This window comes from Candoia aspera, chromosome 5, assembly GCF_035149785.1.
Source record: "Candoia aspera isolate rCanAsp1 chromosome 5, rCanAsp1.hap2, whole genome shotgun sequence".
NCBI classification, from domain to species: domain Eukaryota; kingdom Metazoa; phylum Chordata; class Lepidosauria; order Squamata; family Boidae; genus Candoia; species Candoia aspera.
Window position 1 is genome coordinate 43,989,934 of NC_086157.1, and position 25,868 is coordinate 44,015,801.

Genomic DNA, 25,868 nt, shown 5'->3' on the forward strand with positions numbered 1-25,868 from the left:
TTTTAAATAAATTGTGATCTCCCAGGGAATCCCTGGTGACCTTTCATGGAATCCATGGAACCCTGGTTGAGAAACCCTGCAGTAGAGGGTAGTGCCTGCAGTAGCACGGCACCTAGAATAGTAAGGATGGTAGATGGCCTTTGTTGTACGTTTTTCATTTCATACATATGTTCTCAGAAATCAATTTGGATATAACTTTTCTATTTGTTTTGCATTCTGTTTATGCTAGATCAGTTTGTTCTTCTTTACACTTATAAACATTTTGGCAATTTATCAAAATTAAATTAAATACATTGTTTTGGCCTGTGAACTCAAATCATCTTAGTCTCATACCATCTCTATTATATTATTATAATGAATAACTTTATTGATTAGTCAAATGCCCATATCAGAAAGTTGGGCATAGCCACTATAAGATATAAAATATAAAATATGATACCATAAAACAGCTAAAATACTGTAAGATTAGATAAAATATACTGTGGTAAGATAAAATATGATAAAATACAGTAGGGTAAAATAGAGATAAAACTGTAAGATAAAAATGCAAGATATAATAAAATGAGTAATAAAATACAGAAACAATGTGAGTTTAAATAAATTCATCACCTCTACATGCCACCCCAATGTGTTCTATAAATAGCATTCTCAGCTGGACAGCCCTAACTATAAACTTAACAGTTCTGTTGACCACGTATGTATTTGTACCCTGGAGGAAGTAACATAGTCTTTTGTTATGGTCCCAGTATATTATAACATATAACTATTAATGACTCTATGATGTTTATGTCCCACAATAATAATAATTCTGTTTTACTACAAACTTAATTGCTGTTCTGCTGCATGGATGCAGAAAATTTAAAAAACAGAATGTTAAAAAACCATGTATGTCCTCCTTTATGTACAGACTGTAAGCTTAAAGACAATCTCGCTCCTAAGTTGTAAAGCAAAAACTTTGAAACAGAAAGCCATTCTGTTCTGTGGTTGTTATATCAAGTTTTGTCTCAAAGAAGAAAAAATGAAATTGTACTGACCTTGCTTGTGTTCTCTATTTAAAATAGTGAGCAGGGATTTCCAAAGAAATTTGGAATGGTACAGTGAGCCATATTTGCTTTTCTTAGACAAATGATTTTTTTTCCTCTTAAGCCAAATTCATAGGCAGATAAATGGCCATATGTTTGTGAAATGGTATACCAAGAGAGCCAGTCTGGTCTAATGGTTAAGGTGCTGGGCTAGAAACCAGGAGTCTGTGAGTTCTAGTCCCGCCTTAGGCATGAAGGCTGGCTGTGTGACCTTGGGCCAGTCACTCACTCTCAGCCCAACTCACCTCACAGGGTGGTGGTTGTGGGGAAAATAGGAGGAGGAAGGAGTATTTGGTATGTTCGCTGCCTTGAGTTATTTGTAAAAATAATAAAAGGAGGGATAATAATAAAATAAATAAATAAATAAAATACCAAATGGTATTCCACTCTTGCTCCAGGTACTACAAGTATGAAGCTCCCCCCCCCCCCCTTCTTTTGGCTAAAGACATCAACTGTGATCTCTCTCAACTGCATACAAATTAGGCTTTAAAAGGAAACTGTAATTCCTGTTTTGTACAATTTACAATGTGCTTTAATTCTTGTCCATCTTGTCAGTATGCCACCTAAATAAGCTATCCGTTCTCACAAGGTGGGAGTAATGATTTAAAGCAACCTTCCCTGTTCCTGATATCTGAATATGTTAGGACTTAATTCTTAAAATTTCCAGCTAGTATGGCCAAAGCCAATTCTGGGAACTGGAGCTCATCAGAAAAGGAGCCAGCGGGAAGAATGATCTAGATTTTGTCCATTGAAACAAATAAAGTTTAGGCCAGGTGTCCTAAATCTGTTTTTAGTTGGTAAAAAATATTAAGGAAGGAGAGATGAGGTCATTTATGTGTGATAACAAAGAAATGCTGACAACTAAAGCTTTTTTTTCCTGTACAAGGCATTATTGAAAAGAAAAATGTTAATTCTCCAAGGGCAATAACCTGATACAAAGTCACCATTCCACATGACACCAGATAATGTCTGAAACAGCCTGTTTGTTTATACAGGTGTCTTTAAAGGAATGTGGACATTTTTGCTTAACCAATGAAAGCTGATAAGCTAATGGATCTTTTTCTGTCTTTTGAGACTGCAGAATCTCTATCAGTCTTTCATCTGTTTAATTCTGCAGTCATGATTCCTTTTCCTCCCATTCCTTGAGTGTTATCAGCTCTAGAAAATAGATTTGTAACTATTCTTGGAGTGTCCTGCACTGTTCTTTAATGAAGTTTTTTTCTGGAGGGGGATTACCAACCCCCCCCCCCCACCAGTATGTTTCAGGGTTTATAGTGCTTTGATACTGTTCTGTTTCAAAAATGAGCTTCCTGGTACATATCATGTCATATTGAGCGTGATGAGTGATTAAAAGCTTTAGATCAGTGTTAGCCATTTTAATAAACAGCAGTGAACTCTCATATATGGATTCAAGTGAGTTCACACCCTGTCATACTCAGAGTTTTCCAATGTACAGTCTTGTATGAAATGGTAAATTAAAAAATGACTTAAGGAAACAGTGTAATGTTGGATTAAGACTAAAGATGTAAAAGACAGCCATGAGCAAGCTAGTAGAAAGCTTTGTACAAATAAGGCAGCATTAATTTGATCAATAACTAATGGTCACTGCTTGTATCTCACTGTGTGTATATCAGTAAATCTGTAATTCAATGTGAATTTATACTGGGAATTTCCATGTCCAAGAAAAAAATAAGAATGTAGTAAAGACTATAGAGACAGAGGGAGAGAGAGAGAAATACTACTTCCCCCTTTATCACAACAGGTATGAACAATTGTAGTAACTTATCACCCCCCTTAAAATACAAGAAAGTTTATTAAGTTTAGAACAAAGATAAAACTACCAAAAAAAAAACACCCTAAAAAAGTGAGAAAACATAAGATGAAAAAAGATTTTTTAAAGATTACATAAAAAGGAGACTTCCAACCTTTAAGGGCAAGAATATACAGATTTCCCATAATCAATCCCTTACACTATATTAAACCAAAATCACATTATTTCTATAAATCTTTCCATTAGCACATTGTAAAGATCACTAAATACAATTGCTCCCTCCCCTTATATTAAAAGAAAAGAAAATATATAGACCACCTAAACAACCTCTCCCCAAAAAACACTTATTTAATTACTTCCTACCACTATTCTAGGGGGACGCGGTGGCGCTGTGGGTTAAACCGCTGAGCTGTCGATCGGAAGGTCGGCGGTTCGAAACCGCGCGGCGGGGTGAGCTCCCGTTGCTCGTCCCAGCTCCTGCACACCAAGCAGTTCGAAAACATGCAAATGTGAGTAGATTAATTGGTACCGCTTCGGCGGGAAGGTAACGGCGTTCCGTGAGTCATGCTGGCCACATGACCCGGAAGTGTCCTATGGACAATGCCGGCTCCAAGGCTTTGAAACGGAGATGAGCACCGCCCCCTAGAGTCGGACACGACTGGACTTTACGTCAAGGGAAACCTTTACCTTACCACTATTCTATACATTTCTGTCTACTATAATAAAGATCAAACTAAAAAAAGCATATAAATTTTCTACTCTTATGATTAATAATACTACAGTTATTACAGTCTTAATCATATTAAACCTAAAACCAAACATTTATTATTTATCTTATTAGTTTCAATCCAAATCATTAAAGAATAACATCATCAAACAAGCCTTAAAAGCAATCCAAATAAAACATTCTTAAACCCTTACCGCACTTCAAAATAAACCAAAGCATTCACATATTTCCAGAATATGCACAGGACATTTTTCACAAAAAGATCAAGCAGCCCAACTTTCCCCCTTAAATATTCCAACTTCTTAGCAGGAAACCTCCCATAGATAACAACCCCTTTGTTTCCATAATATTCCATCAGAACAGCAATTTCTCCTATAGTCTGTCCTTTTAATTTTGTCAAGTCAGCCAGCCAGTCATCTGGCATTTCACCAAAAGCCTCAATCTCACTGTTAGTAAAAGCATTTGTATCGTTGTTAAGGTCTTCAATTCCTTTCATGACATCCCCAGCCAGATGCCACATTTCAAAGCTGATATTTTCAACAATGTCCCAAATATCTTCCATAATGACTTGACAAGAATCGGAGAGAATCTATTTGAGGTCTCAGTGGAACTCTGAAAAAGTCTGCTTAAAATCTTCCATGTCTCACGCAGTGAATTATGGCACCCCCTAAATACTTAACCAGGGAAATTAAAATGTAATAGAAAATTTCTGGAACTTTTACATAAGTAAAAGGCTGATAAGATGTAGTTGCCCAGGGGAAAAATAGCAGCAGAAAACTGAAGATTCAAAACAGCAAATTCAACGTGTAGGAGAATATTAAAATCTTCAAATTCAGTACAGAAATAATAACAGGGAGACAAACGTTTACTTTTGCTCCTCCTCAATATTGGATGGAAACAAGCCAAAACTTTAAAAGATTTTTAAAAAAAGAAAAGAAAATTAATCCCAGAAATAACACCAAGACAGTTTGCTTCTCCTTACCATAAAAAGCCTCTCTTAGGGTACATAAACTTAAAAAGATAAAAACTGAGTGATTTAGAAATGGGATGTCCGGTCTTAGTGTCCCTTTAAGGCTACAGCACAGCTTGGAAATGATGGCATCACTGTCTCCCTACAGCTCTTACCTGATTAGCGTGAATGCTGTTTGCGATCCTCAGGCTGCAAGTCACCATTCTGGAGAACAAATGGGGTAATTCCAAGCATTTTCTAGTCTGTGAAAATGCTCCTGGACTTCAAGAAAAACCTGCCTGAGCCCGGAAAAACTGCTGTGTTATCAGTTCTGTCCGCAGAGCCCATGGACACAGCTATTCAGTTCACCATGTCCCCCACTGGAAGCCTTCCCATATCCCATCTCTTATCTATAAACAAATCCTTAAAGCCTCATCATTTCACTCCTAATGTCATCAAAAGTCCATTAAGGTTTCCAGAAATAACAACATTTCTATTTAGCTCTGATCAAATAAACCAACTTTATATTCCTTCCTTACTTCTAACAATCTTGATCTTTATTCCATTCAACTGTCATAGAACTTTATTTCTTTTCATTTTTTCTTTGTCCCTTCTCACAAAATTGTTCAAAGCTTTAATAAACCTCTTTTGTAAATCCAATATAGGAAAATTATCCAGGTCACTCCCTTGGATTGTTATTTGCATACCTTCTAATTATTAAGACAGCCAGTTTCTTTCGTATGTCCAGTGTAACATCTTTTTCCGCATCATTCTTGTAACCTGTCATTTTTAAATTCACTTTCAAATCAGTCTCAATCTTGTCAGGTAAAACTTGTTCCTCTTTCATAACATCTTTTAAACACAGTCTATCTATAGAAGTAGACACTATTAAGGTTAACTTATGGGTCCATTGTTCAAAAATATCCTTCAATATGTTCAATGTTAAAATATTTTGCTTCATTCTGTATTAGTAAGTTGAATTTAAGTGTTCTTCTTTAATTGTAATCTTTAGTTCTTTCTGGTTTCCTCCAGTGTCCAATTTTTAAAGTCTTATCTAACTTATTTTTTTTAAAGAATTCAAAACAAAAGCATTTTCCCACAGGAAGGTTTTTTATAATTAATTCCAAAATCCTATCTCAATTTTATCTGGACCTTAGTCTATTTGTAACTTTCTAAAATCAAAGTTTTAATCCCTATTTTGCTGTTTATTTCAAAAATATTTTTAAGTCCTTAAACTTATATTTAAAACTTCTTTCCATAAGGATTGAGGGAAACTCACCCAGTGCTATAAAACTTGTCAATCCAAAGGTTCCTAATACCTGAAAAGCAATTAACAGTCAATTTCCAGAAGTGATTAGAAAAGGAATTATGCAAACTTAGTGTCCTTTTAAAGGTGCCGACTACAGTTTGAGCAAGATGGATATTTCTTTGCCTCCCAGAGCTCTAAGCCCATCAGGGACTGCTCTCTTGCAGTCTCCTCACAAGGAACAACTGTCTGGAGCACTTGTGGGTGATCTCAAGTCCTCTCCTTGTCCAGAGAAGAATTATGAAGAGCCAGTCTATTCAGCAGCTCTCTGTCCTGCTGCAGTCGTAAGCTCCACTTTTAGCAGAGCTGTCTTCAGTTCGCCATTTCTTCCCCAGAAGTCCAGAAAGCTGACTTTGATTTTAAAACTACATTCTATACTATTTTGAGGTGGTTATATAGTTTGCACTTAAAACAAAAAAGGGCATTGGTTTTTGTTGCATGGAGTGATTTTTTTTTTGTCCAAATGAATAATTCAGTTTTATGCATCAGTAGGTTAGGATGTTGATCAGTTAGAAAGGATTTGGAGGAGAGCTGTGAAGGACCTTTCACTTTAAGGATATCAGATTTTCAGTCCTAAGTATATGTCAATAAGTGTTGAAATTGTTAATCATATTGAGATCTCAAAAGGCCCTTATAAGACCTGCCACAAATGTCTCAAACTTGAAGACTAAATATATAATTAATTGAGTTCTTGTTTGTGCTTGCTAATATTTTCAGGTATAATTAGTGTAGTTATTTGCTTTTCCTAGAAGAAAACTTGAGATACAAGTGTTTAAAAATATAACAACTAGTATACTATTTATTTATAACAGATAATAGAACGGAGAGGTAAATTATATTATAACTTAATACAATTATACCTTAATTTTCTTAAAAGCAGTATACATATGGGTTAATCTTTTAGGTTGATGATAGATGCCATTATGTCACCTTGAATATCTCACACAATCTCATGCAAGAATCCTGAAATCTTGTGAAATCTCTCAATAATTTCGAGTTAACATGAGCTTCTCACTGATCATGAGGGCAGCATTGCCAGCAGTTTTAAAGTAAATTTGTAGGAATTGTGGAAAGTGATATAAGAACCTTTTGGTTGACTTGTTAAATGTATTAATTAATTACACTTTGCATATATAAAATAATATTTTGCAATCACAATTAAATACAATTTCTAAAAACAGTATGCAAAATAAATTATGTATTTCAGACTTTTAATTGTGTGAGATGTTGACAAGTGTGCAAGTTTTCAGTATATTATGAATAGACTTCTCTTTTAAGAGCCATGTAACTTAACTCTTGTACTCTTTAACCATTCTCTGGGTTTTGTGAGTTTTCTTCCATATTATATGCATACATAGGTTATAGAAATTGGGGTTCTTTTTTACCTAAATCAGAGCATTTCTACAATGGATAATTTAAGAAAGTGTGGAACAGCTGGTTCTGTCTAACCTACAGTTACTACAGTTTAGTAACTATAGTACAGTTCTTCATGTTTTCATCTAAGCTTACTGAAATTTCACTTTCTGTTCTATTAAACAAAAAGAGGTTGTAGTTGGTAACTTGGTTTTTTGCTTTTTGCTTTTGCTTTGATTTGTTTCTGCCTTCAGATGTTCTTTCTTGGTGTGTTTGGTAAATATTAAGAAGGAACATATTTTACTTAACCTGAAATTCTGTATTTACTGTTAAATTCCAAAAGGAAATTGTGCAACAGCCTTTGTTAAGGTGTATGGCAGTAAAGAGATCCACCCACCCTCTTTCAGGCAAATATACAGTATATGTAATATGATGTGGATAAGGATGGAGCAAAAAATTATCAGAAGCAATTGAAAAACATAATAATGTAAATGACACAAGGACTAGTAGGAAATGGGTAAATGTCTCTGTTGCATTCCTTTTTCCTGTAAAGGTTTCTTTAGAGAACTAAAACCTTAAATGCATTTCCTTGTATTATTCAAGATGTCATTTCTCTCCATATAGCAGTGTTTCCCAAACTGTGAGGTGTACCTCCCTTGGGAAGGTGCAGAGTCCATGGAAGGTGTAAATAACCTTTTAGTTACATTATTACAATAAATCCACCTTTCCCAAAGTTTCATTGTATTATTTTCACTGCTCATTTTGGTGTTTGGATTTTTAGGAGAGGTTACATTAATTTTACACTAAAGGGAGGTGTGATAGCAAAAGGTTTAGGAACCCCTACCATATAGAATTGTATCTGAAACGTCTTCTTATTGAAAAAAGTATGCAACATAGTTACTACAATAATAATAATATAGTTTGTTACAATGAAGTCCAATAAACTGCGTTTTGTGGAGTCCTTGGTGCTCTCTGAGCGTTGTTTTCTTACAGATGTTTCATTGCCAGGCTAGGCAACCTCTTCAGTGTGAACAGGGAGTGGGCCTTGCTCTATATACTGTCCAGCTTGTGTTGGTGGAGGTGTTGTCCTCTCCTTGGAGTTCCTTGATTGGGCTGTTGTTTGCTGCTTGGTTGATTGACTGAGTTAATAGTTCCTTGATTAGGGTATATTGTGCTGTTTGATTGTTCATCTGGTGTTAATTCTGGTGTTAATCTTTGCATATGTGGGTGTTGATTGCTGGCGAGGAGGTGTTCTCGTCTTTTGACTTTTCTATTGTCCTCTTTTGAACAGTATGTAAATGTTGTTTACCTCTATTCGTTTGTTGATGGCTGCTTAGTCTGAGTGCCAGGCTTCCAGGAATTCTCTAGCATTTTTGGATTTGTCTTGGTTTAGGATGCTTCAACTTTCCCAGTTGAAAGTATGGTTAAGTCTGTCCATGTGTTGTGAGATTAAGGAGTATTCATCATGTATTCTGAGTGCTGGATTTTTTTGTCGACACCAGTGCTGTCTCGGAATGTGCAAGCATTACCTGTAAAAGAGTAGGTTCCAGTAGGGTCCTTCTAGACTCACAGCTCCTACTTAAATAGCAGGTGGAGGCCAGGCTAGAGAGATCTTCGCCAGCTCTGGCTGCTGCAGCAATTGCCAAACTCACCTGATGAACGAGGACTTGGCTTCAGGAATTCATGCTCTCCTTACATGGAACATCAGCATTTTGATATCTGTGATGGACAGCGTATAGTATTTTGATCAGTTAGTGATCAGATTGATGCTTAATTCCAATAAGAGAAGTGCAGTGTGGTTTGTGAGAATATTTATTTTGGGATGAATGTCCATCTTTCTGTGGTAGAAGCGGAGATTTGTAGTATCTTAAGTTTGGAATTGCTACCTAATATTCAGGTGGAGATAGTAACTGGATGTGAGTTTTACCATCTTTCCATGGTGTTACAAGGGACCATCTTCTGGACAAGAAAATTTAACCACTGTGCCTTGGTAACTTCCAGATCAGCTGTTTGGATGCCTTTTCTTCCTTCTTTTGTGTGTGTGTGGGTGCGTGTGTGTTTTGTTTTTAAATGCTTCTTTTACACTGCTGTTAAGTCATTCTATTTATTTCTATAAGCTGGACAGGCAGAATATAAGTGCTTTTAAATAAAATATGTAAACAGAGTTGTCAATTTTTTTCTCATTTATATTTTTCAGATTGAAGAAGGTAGCAAAGCTGCAGCTGTTGATAAATTACTGGCTGGAGATGAGATTGTCAGCATCAATGACATTAACCTCTCTGGCTTCAGGCAAGAGGCAATCTGCTTAGTGAAAGGCTCACACAAGTTTTTACAGCTTGTGATAAAAAGGTAAGATCACAATATGTAGTAGCAAAAAGTGAAATCAAGTTTGTTTTGATGTAGTTAATTTAGCGACAGTGAATACTTTTACACAAATACCTTTTTTTCACTTCATAAATTTCTGTGTACCTTTTCTAAATTAACTCAGCTAACTCAATTTCAATATATTTTATTTTTAAATTGCTTCAGAAAGCTAGTCTATGTTGTCATTCTTTTTTGGGAAGAGATTACCATGCAATAGGATGGGAAAACTTTTAGGGTTTGTTCTGTAGCATTTCTAAACCCAAGAAACTGCAGGGTAAAAATCTGGCTTGTACATATTTTAAGTCTCATCACTTAAAACTGTGACAATCTTTGGGAAAGGCACCACATATGTAGGAATGATGCTTTGTCTTATATTGTGGGTTTAGGCATTGAATGTTTGTGGGAAACATTCCTTCCCAAACCTTCTAAGATTATAAAGTGAGATATTCATATCTCCACTGCAGTTCTTAGCTGTATAGGTTCCCGGTTATAAGTCAGCCTTCCCCAACTTGGAAAACTCTCCATGTATTCAATCTGCAATTTGTAATATTACCAGTAGCTTCAGAAGTCTTGGGTTTGCTGCCCCAGCACATATTGAGAGTATTGTATTGGGTATAGCTTATCATAGGACAATATGTATGTAAGGAGTGAAGTTGGCAAGACAGGAAGCAGTGGTTCTCACCCTAAAGAGGACCACTGTGTCAACATAGATCAGGCGCATTCCAAAACTATAAAGAGAATAGACAAATATAAGTTAACTCAAATGGAAAGAAACAGACTAGTGTATAATGGCTTTAATTGCTGTGTATTACAGTGCACAAATTTTCTGTACAGAAACTAGACTATCAATCTACTCATCCACTTGTATATTGCCTCTAGGATGAGTGACTCCAGAAACTTTACACAGTAAGATTGACACATCAAGTTAAAAAAAAAACCAAGCAAAAGTAAAGAAGACATATAGGAAAATACCTGTGATTCAGTAAGAAGGGCTACAGAGTCTATGCAGTCAGTCTGAGAACAGCCTTCTGGTTCAGTTCTATCATTAGGCCATAGACCACCTTGCTTCTGAGCATCTAGTGAAATATCTTCAATCAGTCTTTACCGTTATCTAGAGACCAATCTTGCATGATATAGCATGTTAAGAATTTAACATGGAAAGACGTTTCCATATTGAAGGATATTTTTTTAACAATGGACCCAGAAATTAATTTTAAGAGTGTCTGCCTCTATAGATGGACTGTGTCTAAAAGATGTTATGGAAAAGGAACAAGTTTTACCTGACAAGACAGAGACTGAGTTGAAAGTGAATTTACAAATGACCGACTACAAGAATGACATGGAAAAAGATGTTACACTGGACATACGAAAGAAACCAGCTGATGCTTTAATAATTAAAAGGGACATACAAACAATAAACCAAGAGAATGACCTGGATATTTTTTCTATATTGGACTTGCAAAAGAGACTTGTTAAAGCTTTGAAGAATCGCATGACAAGGGACAAAGAAGAAATGAAAAGAAATCAAGTTCTAGGACATTATTTGAATGGAGTAAAGATTAAGATTGTTAGAAGTAAAAGGAAGGAATATAAAGTTGGTTTATTTGATCAAAGTTAAGATAGATATGTTGTTAAATTACGATGCTTTAAGGATTTGTTTATAGATAAGAGATGGGATATGGGAAGAAGAGATCAGTTGTTGTAATTTAAGAGGAGGTTGGAATTCACTTCTTTATATTTTTCTTTTTTCCCCCTTACTATATTCTTACTTCTCTTTTTCTTTTTTCTTTCTATTCCTTACGTCTTTCCTTTTTTTCCCTTTGCACATTTTACTCTTTCTATTTTTCTATCTTTCTTTTAGTTTGTATTGGTTTTTACTATTGTAATTATAATCTTAAATAAAATTACTTAGAAAAAAATTATGAATGGTTAGAAGGGCATCCTCATGCCACAGCAAATAGGACATGTAGATGGGCCTGTAGGGTGTTTTCATGGTTTGAATTTACTGATAAAGTGACTTCCAAGTAATGCCACATGGGACAATAATTTTTAATTTTTTTAATGTTTATATAAAGGCAAAAGATGAAAAATTTTTGTTTTAGCCATAAATAATAGAGAGGTAGGAGGTAGATGGAAAATCAGGGAAGCATCAGACAGATGGCACAATAACAGCAAATGTGAATAGTTTCTGGGAGACCTACCAAAAGTTATATACCCAAAGAATCAATAAACAAAATCCACCTGGACTGTATTATAATTACATCTATTTAATGCTATCTTGGTTTCTAGTTTGGAAAAAAGAGAACAGTTAATATATTACCTACATTCGAAGCTACACAGAATTCTTCATTATATATTTATTTCATGCCCTTCAAACATTCTGTGGGATAACTCATTGCTTTGCAATTTCTCAACCATAAAGATGCATCTTCTCCAAGTAGTTATGACTGATCTCCATTTCTGACTGGTTACATGAATCTGCATATAGGTACTGGCTCTGTTTTGGTTGCTTTGCTAGCAAATATATTATCTAGACATTTTAGCAACCCATCTTGCTGTGCTGCAAGATTCAGTGGTGGAGTTGTTGACAGGCTGAAAATAACTTCCAGTATAATTTTGCCCTCATTTAAATCCATTGTGCAGTTTCACTCACCACATTCCAAATGAAATGATTTTAAAGGTGAAAGAGGTGCAGAAATGAAACAGCATGCCATGATGAAAAGTTAAAACATTTGGGACTTTTTAGCCTACAGAGAAGTAGCTTAGGAAAACATTAGAGGTGCATGGAATAGAAAATGTGAACAGAGGCTTTTTTCCCCCTCACACACAATGTTAGAAATTGGGGTCATCCAGTAACACTGAAGACGGAGGTTCTGGACTCATTTAAAAAATAAAATCCTTAACTGATACATGAACATCAGTGAAATTTGCTGCTATTGGATGTTATAATGGCCCACAATTTTGATGATATTTCAAGGGGACTGGATAAATTCATGAAAGGCCCAGTGGCTGCTGGTCTTGAAAACAATAAGTTGCAACCAGAATTATACGGAACATACTGTACCTTAAGTCTCTGCTGCTCAGGAGTAGCAATGGAAGAATCCATCATCTCTTATGGGCTATTCCGTTCCTTAAACCAGGGCAGATTTGTCACAATATGAACTTCAGTTACTTTTAAATAGAACAGCATTACATTTTCTTAGGCTACTTGGCCAGTTAATTTGAGGCTGCAGTCAACCAAATTATCAAATGGGAGAAACTAATCTGGCCCAAGTCAAAAGATGCCACCAAGTTGCTCTCTTTTTCCTCATTTTGCTGGTATTGAGAATCCCTTCCAAAAGACTGAGTGCTTGAAGAACCAAATAAGATACTGGTCTTTATTATCCAGCGTGGTGGATAATATGGCAAAATGCTTTTTCTTCTGGAAGTTCTGAGTATTAGTCAGAAGACCTTCTACATAAACTTTTAAAGTGTGGTCTGTATTCACCAAACAGTGTACCTTGGGTATATACAGAGATACTGTAACAGTGAAGGTACTGGTTTTCCGTGTCCTGCTATAGTGCTTTGTTTAAATTAACTCCTAATAAAAGTAAATCAGCTTTAAGTCTCCTGTTTAAAAATGTTTTCAGTACTCATAGAACCTTAGATCTGGAGTTTATCATCTCCTGCATGCAGCACTTCCCAGATACTGACTTGCAAAGCCTACTCATAGGCTGCGTTCAGGCACTTAGGAGGCGATGTGGACTTTATGTTAAATATGTGCATCTGTGAATAAAATGAAAGTTTCATGTGGTGCTGAACTTCCTTTTAACACTTCATGTGGATGCTAATGAAATAGTACATTTAAGAAACAAATGCACAATGTAAACAGAATTCTTTAATTTATTGTTCCAGCCCTGCTGGAGCAAGTATGTTGTTTATTCTTTCGAAAACATTGTAGGAAATGCCATTCATCTAAAAAGTATGTAACCTTCCTCTCCCTCCGCACACACTTTTGGAGTCTTTCCACATATTCAGTGTGGGTGTTCCATGTATGTTTTGTGTTTGTAATTGTATTAAAAGAACACCAAAATAAACTAACATAATGTGTGTAATTGCAGGCTGCATTAATTGTCAAAACAGCTAACTTGATGTGTATATTTTGATGCAGCAGATCCTGATTTAGTGCTTATTAAATGACCTTGACAGCCCTTGTGGGCTTGTTTTTTAGGATAACATAGTTTTATCAGTTAAATTTACACGTTGATCACACTTATACTTCCAATATGGCCAAAAAAAAAAAAAAAACCCAACCCACACCAAAACCCTAGATTTCCTAACTTATTTCTGAGAGAAAAGTAGCATATCAGTCTTTTTAGGGTTGCTGAAGAAACCGTATTATCTATTCCTTCTTAAAGTTTTATGGGAAGCATTATGCCTTTTCTATTGCTGTTGTACTGATAACAGCATTTCATGATTATTATTTTAAATAATAAAAGATACATCACATAAATAGAATGGAAGTAAGCTGAAAGGACGACAGAACCAGTTATGGGGTAGCTACCTAGGATAGAGGCAGTTGCTATGATAGGAGATTTCTTCATTTGAAGTCCTAGTACCCAAGTATGCATGTTTGGATTTTTTCTAAATAAAGACATTGCTGGAAGCTGCAAGCTTCCATTACAGGAAGGGAAGGGAAGAGAAGGGGCATTTGCACTGAGCTGAAGAGTAATTATTTTACCTTGGAAATGTATTTACTTATTTATTATTTAAATTTATATCACCGCCCATCTCCCCACAATGGGGGGGACTGTATCTTTGTATAAATATCTTTGTTCTGCAAGAAAGTGATAAAATAGGATTCCTTACGCTTGTGGCGGTTTGGGGGAGTGAAACATTTATGACTGGTATGATGTAATTGTTTTATTAAACTGAGAAATGGATGACACTGATGGTTACATTTATTTGAGTAACCATCTATTAAATGTGGTTAAGTCATGCTTGCTCAGAGGAAGTTAATGGGAAGGTCAAGATTAGCCAATACAAAATCAGCTTAATTCTGCCTTCTCAGCTGTTGCTTTTTATCAGGGCAGTTTTTTTCATGATAAATGTGTATTCTGTGGTTGTCTATACACATGCATGTTAGATGAGTAAAATAATACATTTTTATTATAGAAAACTATCTGTAGGTCAGGAACCATATTTCCTTTATTTGTTTAATAGGTTTTCCCCCTTTGTTTCAGACACTATTGTCTTCTGAAAGTAGTTCACGTCAGTTAAAAGACTAGTCTTTGGTTTACAGTCTAAAAAGACAATATATATATACTATTTGTGGATGATTTGCTTGTTAACCTTTTGATCATTTAAATCATGTAAAATGAATAAATGAATATGATTTTTTTTGGAAGAAAAGAAGTATATTCCCTATGCTAGGGCAGGGTTTGCAGGGACATGGTTCCAGCAGATACAAGTTGAGTTGACCAGGGAGTTGACATGGTATTTTGATTCCAAGAAATTCCTTTTCAGGCACTTAGAATCTCCTATGGCTTCCATATCTTCAGTAATTAATTGTGATAGTCTAATTGCAGGAAAGTTAAGGTTCATTTTCACTCATAAAAATAGAGATTTTTGACCAAGTATTCGGATAAGCATGGCTTTGGTGTCATATCTTCAGTTGGGGTGAGATATTATTACAGAAGGAAAATAAGGAGCAAGACGGATTGTTTTACACAATAATTGAGATAAGTTCATGTTGTAGCACTAGAGCATGACATATACAGTTACGTAAAGAAAGTATTGTCCTAAATCACCCAAATTAAATGATGCAGCGGATGCAGCGTCGTCTCTGTGGCTATATTCGAATTTCACTGAATATTATCGTGGCTCAAGTCCCAAGGTATATCTAAGATCCAGTCCCATTAAGCTCATTGGGTGATCTTACCAGTCACACTCTCAAAATTTTGACAGAACAATTACATGAATTAAATTCCTTGGTCATATACAAGGTATTTCCTTTTGAAATTAGATGAGATTTTATAAATAAACTAGGTAAATAAAAATATTCAGAAGATTTCTACAATGAATATCTACAAAAGTACTTAGGGATATCTGTGCATTATTATGTAAACGGCCCAGAGTCCCTCTGGTCGAAGGAGATGGACAGTGACAAATTTAATAAACAAATTTTGTATGGATTCATTCACTTTTCTTTTTTCTCTCCATGTGTAGTTCCTATGCAGTGAATAAATGTGATAACTAGGTAGCAAAGTATTTGCATAGTATTGTCACTTTTCTGAAGGGATAATAAAAGTAGAGCTATGTTGTCCTTCCTCCAGATAGCAATAGTGCATTGCTTAAGATCTCATGAGCCAGATGGAGCAAGCTATGGATTCTGTAGTCCTGTTGGGAACCATTTTTTCCTTATAATAAGGTTTTTCCTAGATGTTAGCTACACAATGTGTGCTTAATGTCTTTAAAAAGGCATGATAAATGTGAAAATAAATAGCAATTACTTTAATAAATATTAGAATTCATTTTCACATTAAGGAACTTTTTGGAAGGGGGAAAAAACTACTTTTTTAGGACATCTGCTTAATATGATGCCTTTAAAAACACATCAACATTTCAAACAAGAAAACCTTTATTCCATGGTTAGTGACCAATCTTGAAGGTTTCAAAAATGTTGGATTTTGCAGTTTTAATGATTTTTTTAAAGTTAGTTATTCCTTGCTGATGCAATCATGTATCTTTTTCTTATTTTATACCTAATATATTTAATTTGTATTTACTTTGATTAGTACATAAAAATGCCAAATATTTGGAATTTAAGTTTTGCAAATGGTGCTTCTCTCCGTCTTTCATTATTTTTATTTTTTGCTGCATATTTTGCAGTCTTTGATATTTTATAGTAGATTGTTAAAATGGCAAAATTGCCTACAAATGAGTTGCGGACTTAAAGTAAAATATTTTTCAGGTGTAATGTGTTAAATTGCAAGCCAAGTTTTAAGAACTTAATCCCTTGCTTTAGGGGCCCTCTAGTGGATTTTTTTTTCTTTGATACAGCTGATTTAAGTGGTGTTTAAATTAGGGAATTAAATGTGGATTCAACAATGTATCCACTGTTATCTAATGCAGTAGCATAGGTAAGCAGAATTTTTAAAAAATTGTAGATGACATTAATACAACAGAAATGAAGCAATAGGGATGGGCTATTACACAGCAATGAATAGGCTTCATTGCTGTGTAATTCCCAACAACGTTTCAACAAATCTTAGCTGGAATGGGGTGGATTTGATTTCTCCAAAAGATGAAAGTACACAAACTTACTTGGCATAATGGGGCGGGAGTACATAAGCGAACTCTTACAATACTACCATAATCAGAGTTGTGATTTTACACTATTTATATTGTATGAGTATCATCTCAGTTACCATTGGCATGACTTCAGTGTATTTACACCAGCCTTCCATAACTTGGAGTGCTCCAGATGTGTGGGACTTCAACTCCCATAACTCTCAAGTAGCATAATCTCTGGAAATCCCCAGACCAAATGTAAGAAAAGCATGAGTTTGAATAGGACCATTCAGATGAACTGCCCATTTTTGCAGGTGAAAAGCTGTTTAGGAAATTATGTTGAAGTAATTAACAGGATTATGGGTAAATGCATTGTCCCAGAGAGAGGGTGGCCCTGTTTGGTATTGTACATTGTGGGATAGACTTCAGGCTCACAACTAGAAGTTTCTCTAGATAGTTGTATTGCAGGGCCCCATGCCCCTCCTCATGATACCCATGTAGGAAAACTATAAGAAAAGGGAAAGAAGCTGGATATGTTAAGCATTTAAAAGCACTACAAGACATTTATTTATTATGTATTTACTTCCTTACTTGATTGCACTCATGGGGTATATCATTATATTTAATAATATGCATTTACCGCTTATATGTAACTTACACAATAAAAACACAAAAATAGGATTGATGGGCAAAATTCAGGTTATAAGGATTTAAAAAGTACCCATTAACAATAGTTTTAAAAATTGCGATTAAAATCAAGGGGAATTAGATTTTTGTAAGGAGTGAAGATGTTTCCATCAGTTTACATTATGTGAAGAGCATTTTTTTTTCTTTTGATCCCTTTTTACATTGTAGTTGAAAAAATTAAAAATATAGATGCTTTATAGATGCTATGAAATAACACGGATAACATTTTCTGCATCAGTATATATATATATATAGCAAAAGCTTCTATTTCAGGTTTAAATGAAGCACTAATTAAGTGAAGGTAGAAGAAAGTATCACTACAAAAACATGTCAGAAAAAGAGATATTTTATATATAAAAAAGGGACTGATGTGTAACCTTAATGCAGTTTAATAATTTGGACAAGTGTGAACAAAAGAATTTGACAGAGAAATCTAGAAGATGGAGAGGGAAAAGTAGTTTGTGATCACCTAGAGCTGTTACACTGCAGCTGTGAAGCAACCAGCAAGGCTTGCTGCAGGCCACCCATAAATGATCCCTATCTGGACCATAGAGTATTATATCTAGGTCAGTGGTCCAAACAAAAACAAACCCCAATTCAGGAAATACATACAATATTTTTAGCATTAGTTATGTATAGATTTTTAAAAAAAGAATATGGAATCAGTTTTCCAGACATAACCCTTTTTCCTTCACTGATTCAGCAGCCATGATTTATTTAGATATTGCTCAACAGAATCGTATGTATGAGTAATCAAAACTGTCGATGCAATAATATTATGCAGTAAGAAGACTTCTTTATGTCTCTAATTGTAGGCATTAAGCTCACTGAAGGGCAGTGAACAGATTAATCAGGAAGCTTTAAGGTTCCAGAGATTAATTCTCTTGTGATGCAATGCAACTCTTTTTTTGGTATTATAAAATACTTATAATTAGAATCCCTGAGACTATCATGATAAAAGATGTAAGTTTTAATGAAAATCTATTTGTAAATTTCTCTTGGTTCTAAATGTACTTTTGTGCACTTAAGGATCTTAGGTTGTGTACACATGACCCCCCTCCCAGATTAGTCCTTTTGGAATGTGCCATTAAAAGCATAGACCCAGAGTTGGCAGACTTGATTAGTGCTCATGACAGTTCTGTAAAATCTTTAGGCAAAGTGATACCCAGTTGAAAAACGTGTTGAGCATTTTCTAATGTTGCATGTGTTTCCTCCCAGGCAATCCTAAGGGGGGTAACACAGATTCTAATAGAGGCTGTGCATTGATACTTACTGTTCTTATGATGGGAAAATCCTCATGCTGGGAGAGATTGTAAATTAAGAAAGTAAATGTAAAGACTTCAAACAGTAATGAAACACGCTATAAATTATACATCTATGCAGCTGATGTTTTAATGCCCATCTTGGAAAATTTTTAAAAATGAAGTTTTCACAGTTATTTTTTCTGTTCATGACATTTTAATGGATTAAAATGTCTTGGTTTAGACTTCTAGATTCCTTCTATATCTTCTTTCCACTGATATTTAATGAATTAGCAAGGGGGGGAGGAAATCCATAAAATTACTTGGAAAGTAGATGTTTTTATGTTGAATTGACTTTGGTGTTCTCATATTGTCTTTTATCTTGATGACACAAAGGATAATGCAAGTCTTGGTAGGAAGGAAAAAGTGGTGTCTTGCCCTGCTTGATACTTGTTGCGTTCAAAAGAAACTCCCTGTAGTTTGTTTTGTAACACTCCTGCTATTCTCTTAACTTTGTGTGTTAGCTGTAATATTTCAGCTGTCTCCGGTGAAAACCAAAATAAAGATTATGTTATGAAAATAGATTCCTAAATTCTGTGAAGTTGGTCTGTCTCCTGCTGGCTTGATGTAAAAGAGGGTGGATTTTTATTTGTTGGCTTTTTGGGGTGAATTGCTCAGAGCCTAGAGGGGTTAAAGCAAAACAATAAGCTGGAGCACTATCAGGAGGCTGCTGCTGATTGCTATATAGCTGGTGATTTAAACACTTGTTACTTAAAATAATCACATCCGTGGATGGATATTAAATATAAAACTAAGAAATTAATCAAAACATTTGTGGAATATCTATTTTTATTTTTCAATTTTTATTAACTTTGTAAGGATGCCCCATTCTCTAGCAATTCTGGTTGGCCTAAAATAAAATCAGTACTAAAATATAAATAAATAAAAATGAAATAACTAATTTATACTGATTTAGTAGCAATTATAATATACAGATCCTCTGGAAAATTATTGTTATTGCTCCCCCAAATGAGAATTATGTTACTCTCTCTCTAATTGCTGTCATAGATTCATAATATTACTGAATGAAATGTCAAGGCATACTCTAAATGCTCCATGCTTCTGTTATTGAGAAGCAGGAAAATTACTTAGGCCTAATATTTAACAAAGGGACGCGGTGGTGCTGCGAGTTAAACCGCTGAGCTGCTGAGCTTGCTGATTGGAAGGTCGGCAGTTCGAATCCACGTGACAGAGTGAGCTCCCGTTGCTAGTCCCAGCTCCTCCCAACCTAGCAGTTCGAAAACATGCAAATGTGAGTAGATTAATAGGTACCGCTTTGGCGGGCAGGTAACGGCGTTCTGTGTAGTCATGCTGGCCACAAGACCACGGAAGTGTCTACGGACAAATGCCAGCTCTTCAGCTTTGAAACGGAGATGAGCACCGCCCCCTAGAGTCGGACACAACTGGACGTAATGTCAAGGGAAACCTTTACCTTTTAATATTTAACAATCAAACATTTCTTTGTTGTACAAATTGATCCTGGAAAATACAAGTAAGATTAAACCAATACAATATGTACACCTAAAATAATGATATACAGTGTGATTGCCATTTTCTTCCCCAGCACATAACGCACATAGTAATCACACCCACCTTAGTCTTTCACATACCTCAGTCTTCCCACCAAGGATAGGCAGTGCTGCCCAGAAAAGTGCATGGATATATTCTTCAGTAGTAGAACTCAATTCAGTGATGTCTTTACGATTGCTATTCTGTAATTTTGCTCAAATTTGAATCATAAAACCATCTGTTAGTCTTTTTTGCTTCTTATCTACACTTAAATTACATTTATGTTCTGATTCATTGACTTACTCATTTCATTGTGTTGGAATAATTTCCCTTCCTTTCACCTTCAGCTTGATATCATAAGTCACTAGCTTAGCTCAAAGACAGAGAACACACTATACTTCTAGACTGCAACTGACTAGAGGAGAAAATGCTATTCATTTATTTTTTCATAGTAGTAATGTACTACTACCTTATTGTGAATTCAGTCGTATGAATAAGTAAATAAATAACACTAAGCATTCCATTATATTTGTTTACTACCCTATTTCTAGTCAAAGAGAAATGACTAGTCAAACCTCAGAGAAGGGTAAAGTTGCAACTCTATATATGCAACTTTGCAAATGAATTCCATGTGGCTTATAATATTCCTCAGGAAATATATATATATATGATTCCTTAGAAGTAATTTCATCAGGACAGTGACTTTCTCATGATGCTTCAACTTTTCTTTAAGTTAAAGCTAAAGTTTATTTAAAGATTAGAGCTTGGAGTTTCACATTCCAATGGACATTTAAAGAAACTTGTCTTTAAATAATGTAAATGTTGGGTTTAAGTCACAAAATGAAAGTTACCTTATTCTAAAAACCTCTGCCTTGATGGTGTTCACTTAAATTAAATTTGATCCTGTGAACAGGATCATGAATATCCTTTCTGCCTCACACAAATAAAGACATAAGATATCAAAAAGCTGTCAAGTTGTTATATTAGCCTATAAATATATTGTGAAGTACAATCATGCCTCTGTTGCTGATTAACAAAACAACACTATGAGATTTTACAGACCAATAATAGCTTGGTAAGTGCATTTGCCCTTACAGAGATGGGCAGTTGCAAATTAAGAATCTAACAATATAGGAGTTAAATTTTCACTTTTGATTGACTTTCATTTGTTAAATGCATGCATTCACAGAATAGCATCTATTATGGAAAATATGTGGTTTTGGGCTTCTGAATCCATTCAGGAATATTTTATAGACTTAAGTGACAATATTTTTCACCGTAGGGAAAAATGTTGAAGGCTGCATGATAGATCAGAATGTAGTAGGTTATTTCCTGACATAATTTTATTTTTTTTAAAAGATTGCTTAATGCAAGAAAGAAAGAACCACAAAATCCAATAATTGATTGAAGATTATAATGAGTGTCTGTGTGTCATATAACTTACCAACATTGAGGAGTAATCTTTTTCATTGGTATGCAGTATTCTTTTTATTCCATAGTTCTTGCAAATAACTAATAGCTACCTTAATAATATTCTTCAGTTGTTTATTTTTTAAAAAAACCTAAATAAATTCATGATAATCAAATACTGCTACTAGTTCTGGAGTTTTATGTGCCTCTAATGCATCTAAGGAAATTGTGAAATCAAGATTTTTTAAATTGAAATACACTGTCATTTTGCAATTTTGTGCAATCCAAATTCTTCAAGGAGTATAGTGCTGATCAGAGTTTGAGGCCCCAGTGGCAACCATGAAGGTAACCAAATTATTGAGGGCTCAGCATGCGCATGAGGTCACACACTAGATCTGTTTTTTTTTAATCTTAGGGCAGTCATGACGTGATCTGAATGTGGAAGACATTACCACCAGTGCTTTATCATGGTCAGATCACTCTTTGGTTTCTTTTCAGCTTGCTGGTGTTGCCCTCCTCCCAACCTAATAGGGAGGCAAGACCTATTCAGTCAGTCCACCCAAGGCAGCCATGAGTTACATTATTAAGGTTTTAAGTAGCTCCATGAGATATGGTGTTGTGCCACAAAGATAGTATTGTCCCTTCTTTATGATGCAGAAGTTCTTAGCTCTTCTCAATGAAGTATATTCTAAAATGGGCCTTCGCTTTCCTTCCTATATGATGAATATATGCTGTTTTTTAAAAAATCTGTTCAATCATGTCCGATTTTTGGAGGCTGCCTGGACAAATCCCTTCAGTTTTCTTGGCAAGGTTTTTCAGAAGTGGTTTGCCATTGCCTCCTTCCTAGGGATGAGAGAAAGTGACTGGCCCAAAGTCACCCAATTGGCTTTGGGCCTAAGACAGGACTAATGGATCTGAATGGGTTTAAGAGGAAGCTTGGGGTTTTCCTGGTGATTTGGTAGAGGCCTTAGACACTGCCTGGGCATGTTTGCATTTGACAAGCACCTTAGATTTGAACCTGACCAAGCACATCTAGGAGACCATTTTAAGGTTTACATCATAATGATAAAAACAGCAAAGCACAGGGATGGGTCACAAGAATATCTTTAGGGCCACTGTGAGGAATACTCTAGGCATCTAGTGGATAAAGTTGCTTGGATCTGCTCTGAGTTAGATTTCAGCAGAACATATCCTTTCAAATTGGCCAAGGCACAGTCTTGTCCTATTACTTGGAATGTATTTGATCCTGTGACTCCTGAGGAAGTGGAAAGAATTCTTACAAATGTTAGTCTGATCCCCTGTTTATTAGATCTAAATCCGTCCTGGTTGTTAAAGCCTCTGGGGAGATGATACTTGGTTAGATCCATGTGGTGGTAAATTCATCCTTGAGAGAAAGGGAAGTTTCCACCTACCTTGAAGAAGACAGTGGTTCGTCCCTTCCACAAGAAGCCATTGCTGGACCCAGCAGTTTGGGACAACTTTTCTCCAGTCTCCAACCTTCTCCTTTTGGGTAAGGTAGGAGCAGATTAGGTAGGAGTAGAAAGCAGATTATTGGTAGCCTTTTCAAGCCAGCACATAATATGGAAACAGCATTGATCACCCTTTGCCAGAGTCAGGATGGGGCAACCATCCTGGTTCTTTTTAATCTCTCAGTGATCTTTCTGGACTGGCTATAGTTCCCACTACTTTGGGAGTGGGAAAGGTCATTTGTCAACCTGGGATCATATATCATCAGTACACTGATATTTCACTGTATATCTCAATTTCTGATATGGTCATTTGACTAATCAATAAAGTTATTCATTCATTCTGTGTATCTCAACCCGTGGTTTCAGTTAAGTATGCCTAGTTTTATCCCTGTTACATTTAAGTTGTGTTACTTTTTACTTTGCTTTTAGGTATTCTAGCTGTTTTTCATTTTTACTTACTGTTAATCCTATCTAGAGTCAGTGTTGAGTTGGGCAACCCTTCGTAACTGAATTACAAATACTTAAATAAACAGCCAGCAGAGGGAGAAGTTTCCCTCCAAAAGTGGGTACCAAGCATCTCCTATTTTTTTTTCAACAGCAGGGAATAATTTGTTGATTAACAGAAGCATAAACTTATGTTGAAACTTTTAGATTTCATACTTCAGAAGAATTGTTTATTTATTTGCTTGCAGATGCTTTATTACCCAACCAAGCAACATCATCCGTGTGAGTGAGCATGGGGTTTGGTCCCTGTTCCTATACAGTAGCTTGCCCTGCCAATGTTGCTGGGGGTGTGGTTTTCTCCTTGGTAGTTCCTTGATTAGGGTTTTGTTTTCTGCCTGGTTGTTTGTCTGGTGTTAATATCTGGGTGTTGGCTGCTAGAGAGAATGTGTTCTGGACTTTTTGCTTCCTTAGCTTCTTTATTGTCTCTTTTGAATGGTATGTAAATGTGGTTTATCTGTATGTGTCTATTGACGGCTGATTTGTCTGAATGCCAAGCTTCCAGGAATTCCCTAGAGGTTTTGGATTTAGCTTGGTCTAGGATGCTGACAGTTTCCCAGTTGAAACTATGGTTGAGTCTGTCCATCTATTGTGAAATTAAGGAGTTTTCATTGTATCTTCTGACTGCTAGTTGGTGTTCATGGATGCGCTCTGCTAGTCTTCTTCCTCTCTGTCCTGCATAGTGGCTGTTACAGTCCTTACATTGTACAGTATATATGTGAAGATACGATTTCTAATTATTCTACAATTTTAGTATCTTTGTCAGGGACTGTTACTTCATTTTATGCTAAGAAAATATATTTCAATCTCAAAAAGTTGGCATGCTTTCTTGCAGTAGTCTTGTAGCACATTATAAAACATAACCTACTTAGTATAAAAATAAGCTGCAATGCTTTCTCTTGTTTTTTAACATCCCAGATGTTATTTTTCTTTCTTGCAACAAAATGCATATATTTATCATAGGAGTATGCTGCATTACAAACACTAAGAGGAAAGCTTTACTTTAAGATGTATTATTTCTATTAATGACAGATTCCTTCTGAGCTGCTTCAGTTTTCATTCTGTCACTAACATTTAATTTAACAGAAAACTATATTCTCACTGTAGTGGCCTGCAAAATAGTTCCATGTTGCTTTATGATATCTTTAATGCCTTGCTGTTTCCCTGTTAGTGTTCAGGTATTTGTGATTATTGTTTATTTTGGATAGCTTATATATGATCATCTTAGGTATCAAAAAATATTGACCAAAGGATTTACTAATAAATAATCACTTTAAAAAAAAAAAGAAATGCTGGGATTTTTTTTCTGTTTATAGTTATCAGCAATGCTAAGTTAATTATTGGAATAATACAGTAAAATGTAAGCGGATACTCTCCCACATAAGTATTTTTAGTAAAGATGTTATTTCAGAAATGAACACATTTTTGAATTTTTAAAAAGGCATCCACAGAGTCATGTAAGAACTCCAATCTTTCTCTCCTTTGTTTCTGATCCTGTGGTTTGTTTCTAATTCTGGGGTTTCACACATGATCAGGCAAATTCTTTTTAATGTGGGCTTTAAGCTACATTCATGTTTCTATACAAGTTGGCATGCCCATGTTATCAGTCTTTCACAAAGATTTTACATGGCCATGAGTTACATTATTAAGGTTTTAAGTATCTCCATGAGATACAGTGTTGTGCCATAAAGATAGTATTTTCCATTCCTTATGATACAGAAGTTCTTAGCTCTTCTCAATGAAGTATATTCTAAAATGGCCCCTCACTTTCCTTCCTAAATGATGAATATATGCTGTTTTTTTTTTAAATCCATTCAATCATGTCCGAATTTTGGAGACTGGACAAATCCCTTAGTTTTCTTGGAAGTTTTTTCAGAAGTGGTTTGCCATTGCCTCCTTCCTAGGGCTGAGAGAGAGTGACTGGCCCAAGGTCACCTGGCTGGCTTTGTGCCTAAGGCGGGACTAGAACTCACAGTCTCCCAGTTTCTAGCCGGGTGCCTTAAACAAACTGGCTTTCGTACATATGCTATGTGGTTGTTCTGTAATCTCATGTTTCACTTACATTACATATAGTTCATTCTGCCTTCACCAAGGGTTGGGGAACTTGAGATCTCAGGGCTCCATACAGCTCCTAACCTGCTTTTCTGCATTAATCAGAACCCCTTCT

At 35.5% G+C, this 25,868-nt stretch overlaps 1 protein-coding gene across 2 annotated transcripts in view; it reads left to right on the forward strand.

Annotated features, from left to right (window-relative positions):
* The window catches only part of SHROOM2 (shroom family member 2), a 106,021-nt gene that overhangs the window by 41,788 nt on the left and 38,365 nt on the right, over nt 1-25,868 (forward strand). For both annotated transcript variants that reach the window (XM_063305078.1, XM_063305076.1), the window contains exon 2: nt 9,386-9,537. In XM_063305078.1, the coding sequence (XP_063161148.1) occupies nt 9,386-9,537 (152 nt within the window). The remainder of the gene's footprint in view (nt 1-9,385; nt 9,538-25,868) is intronic.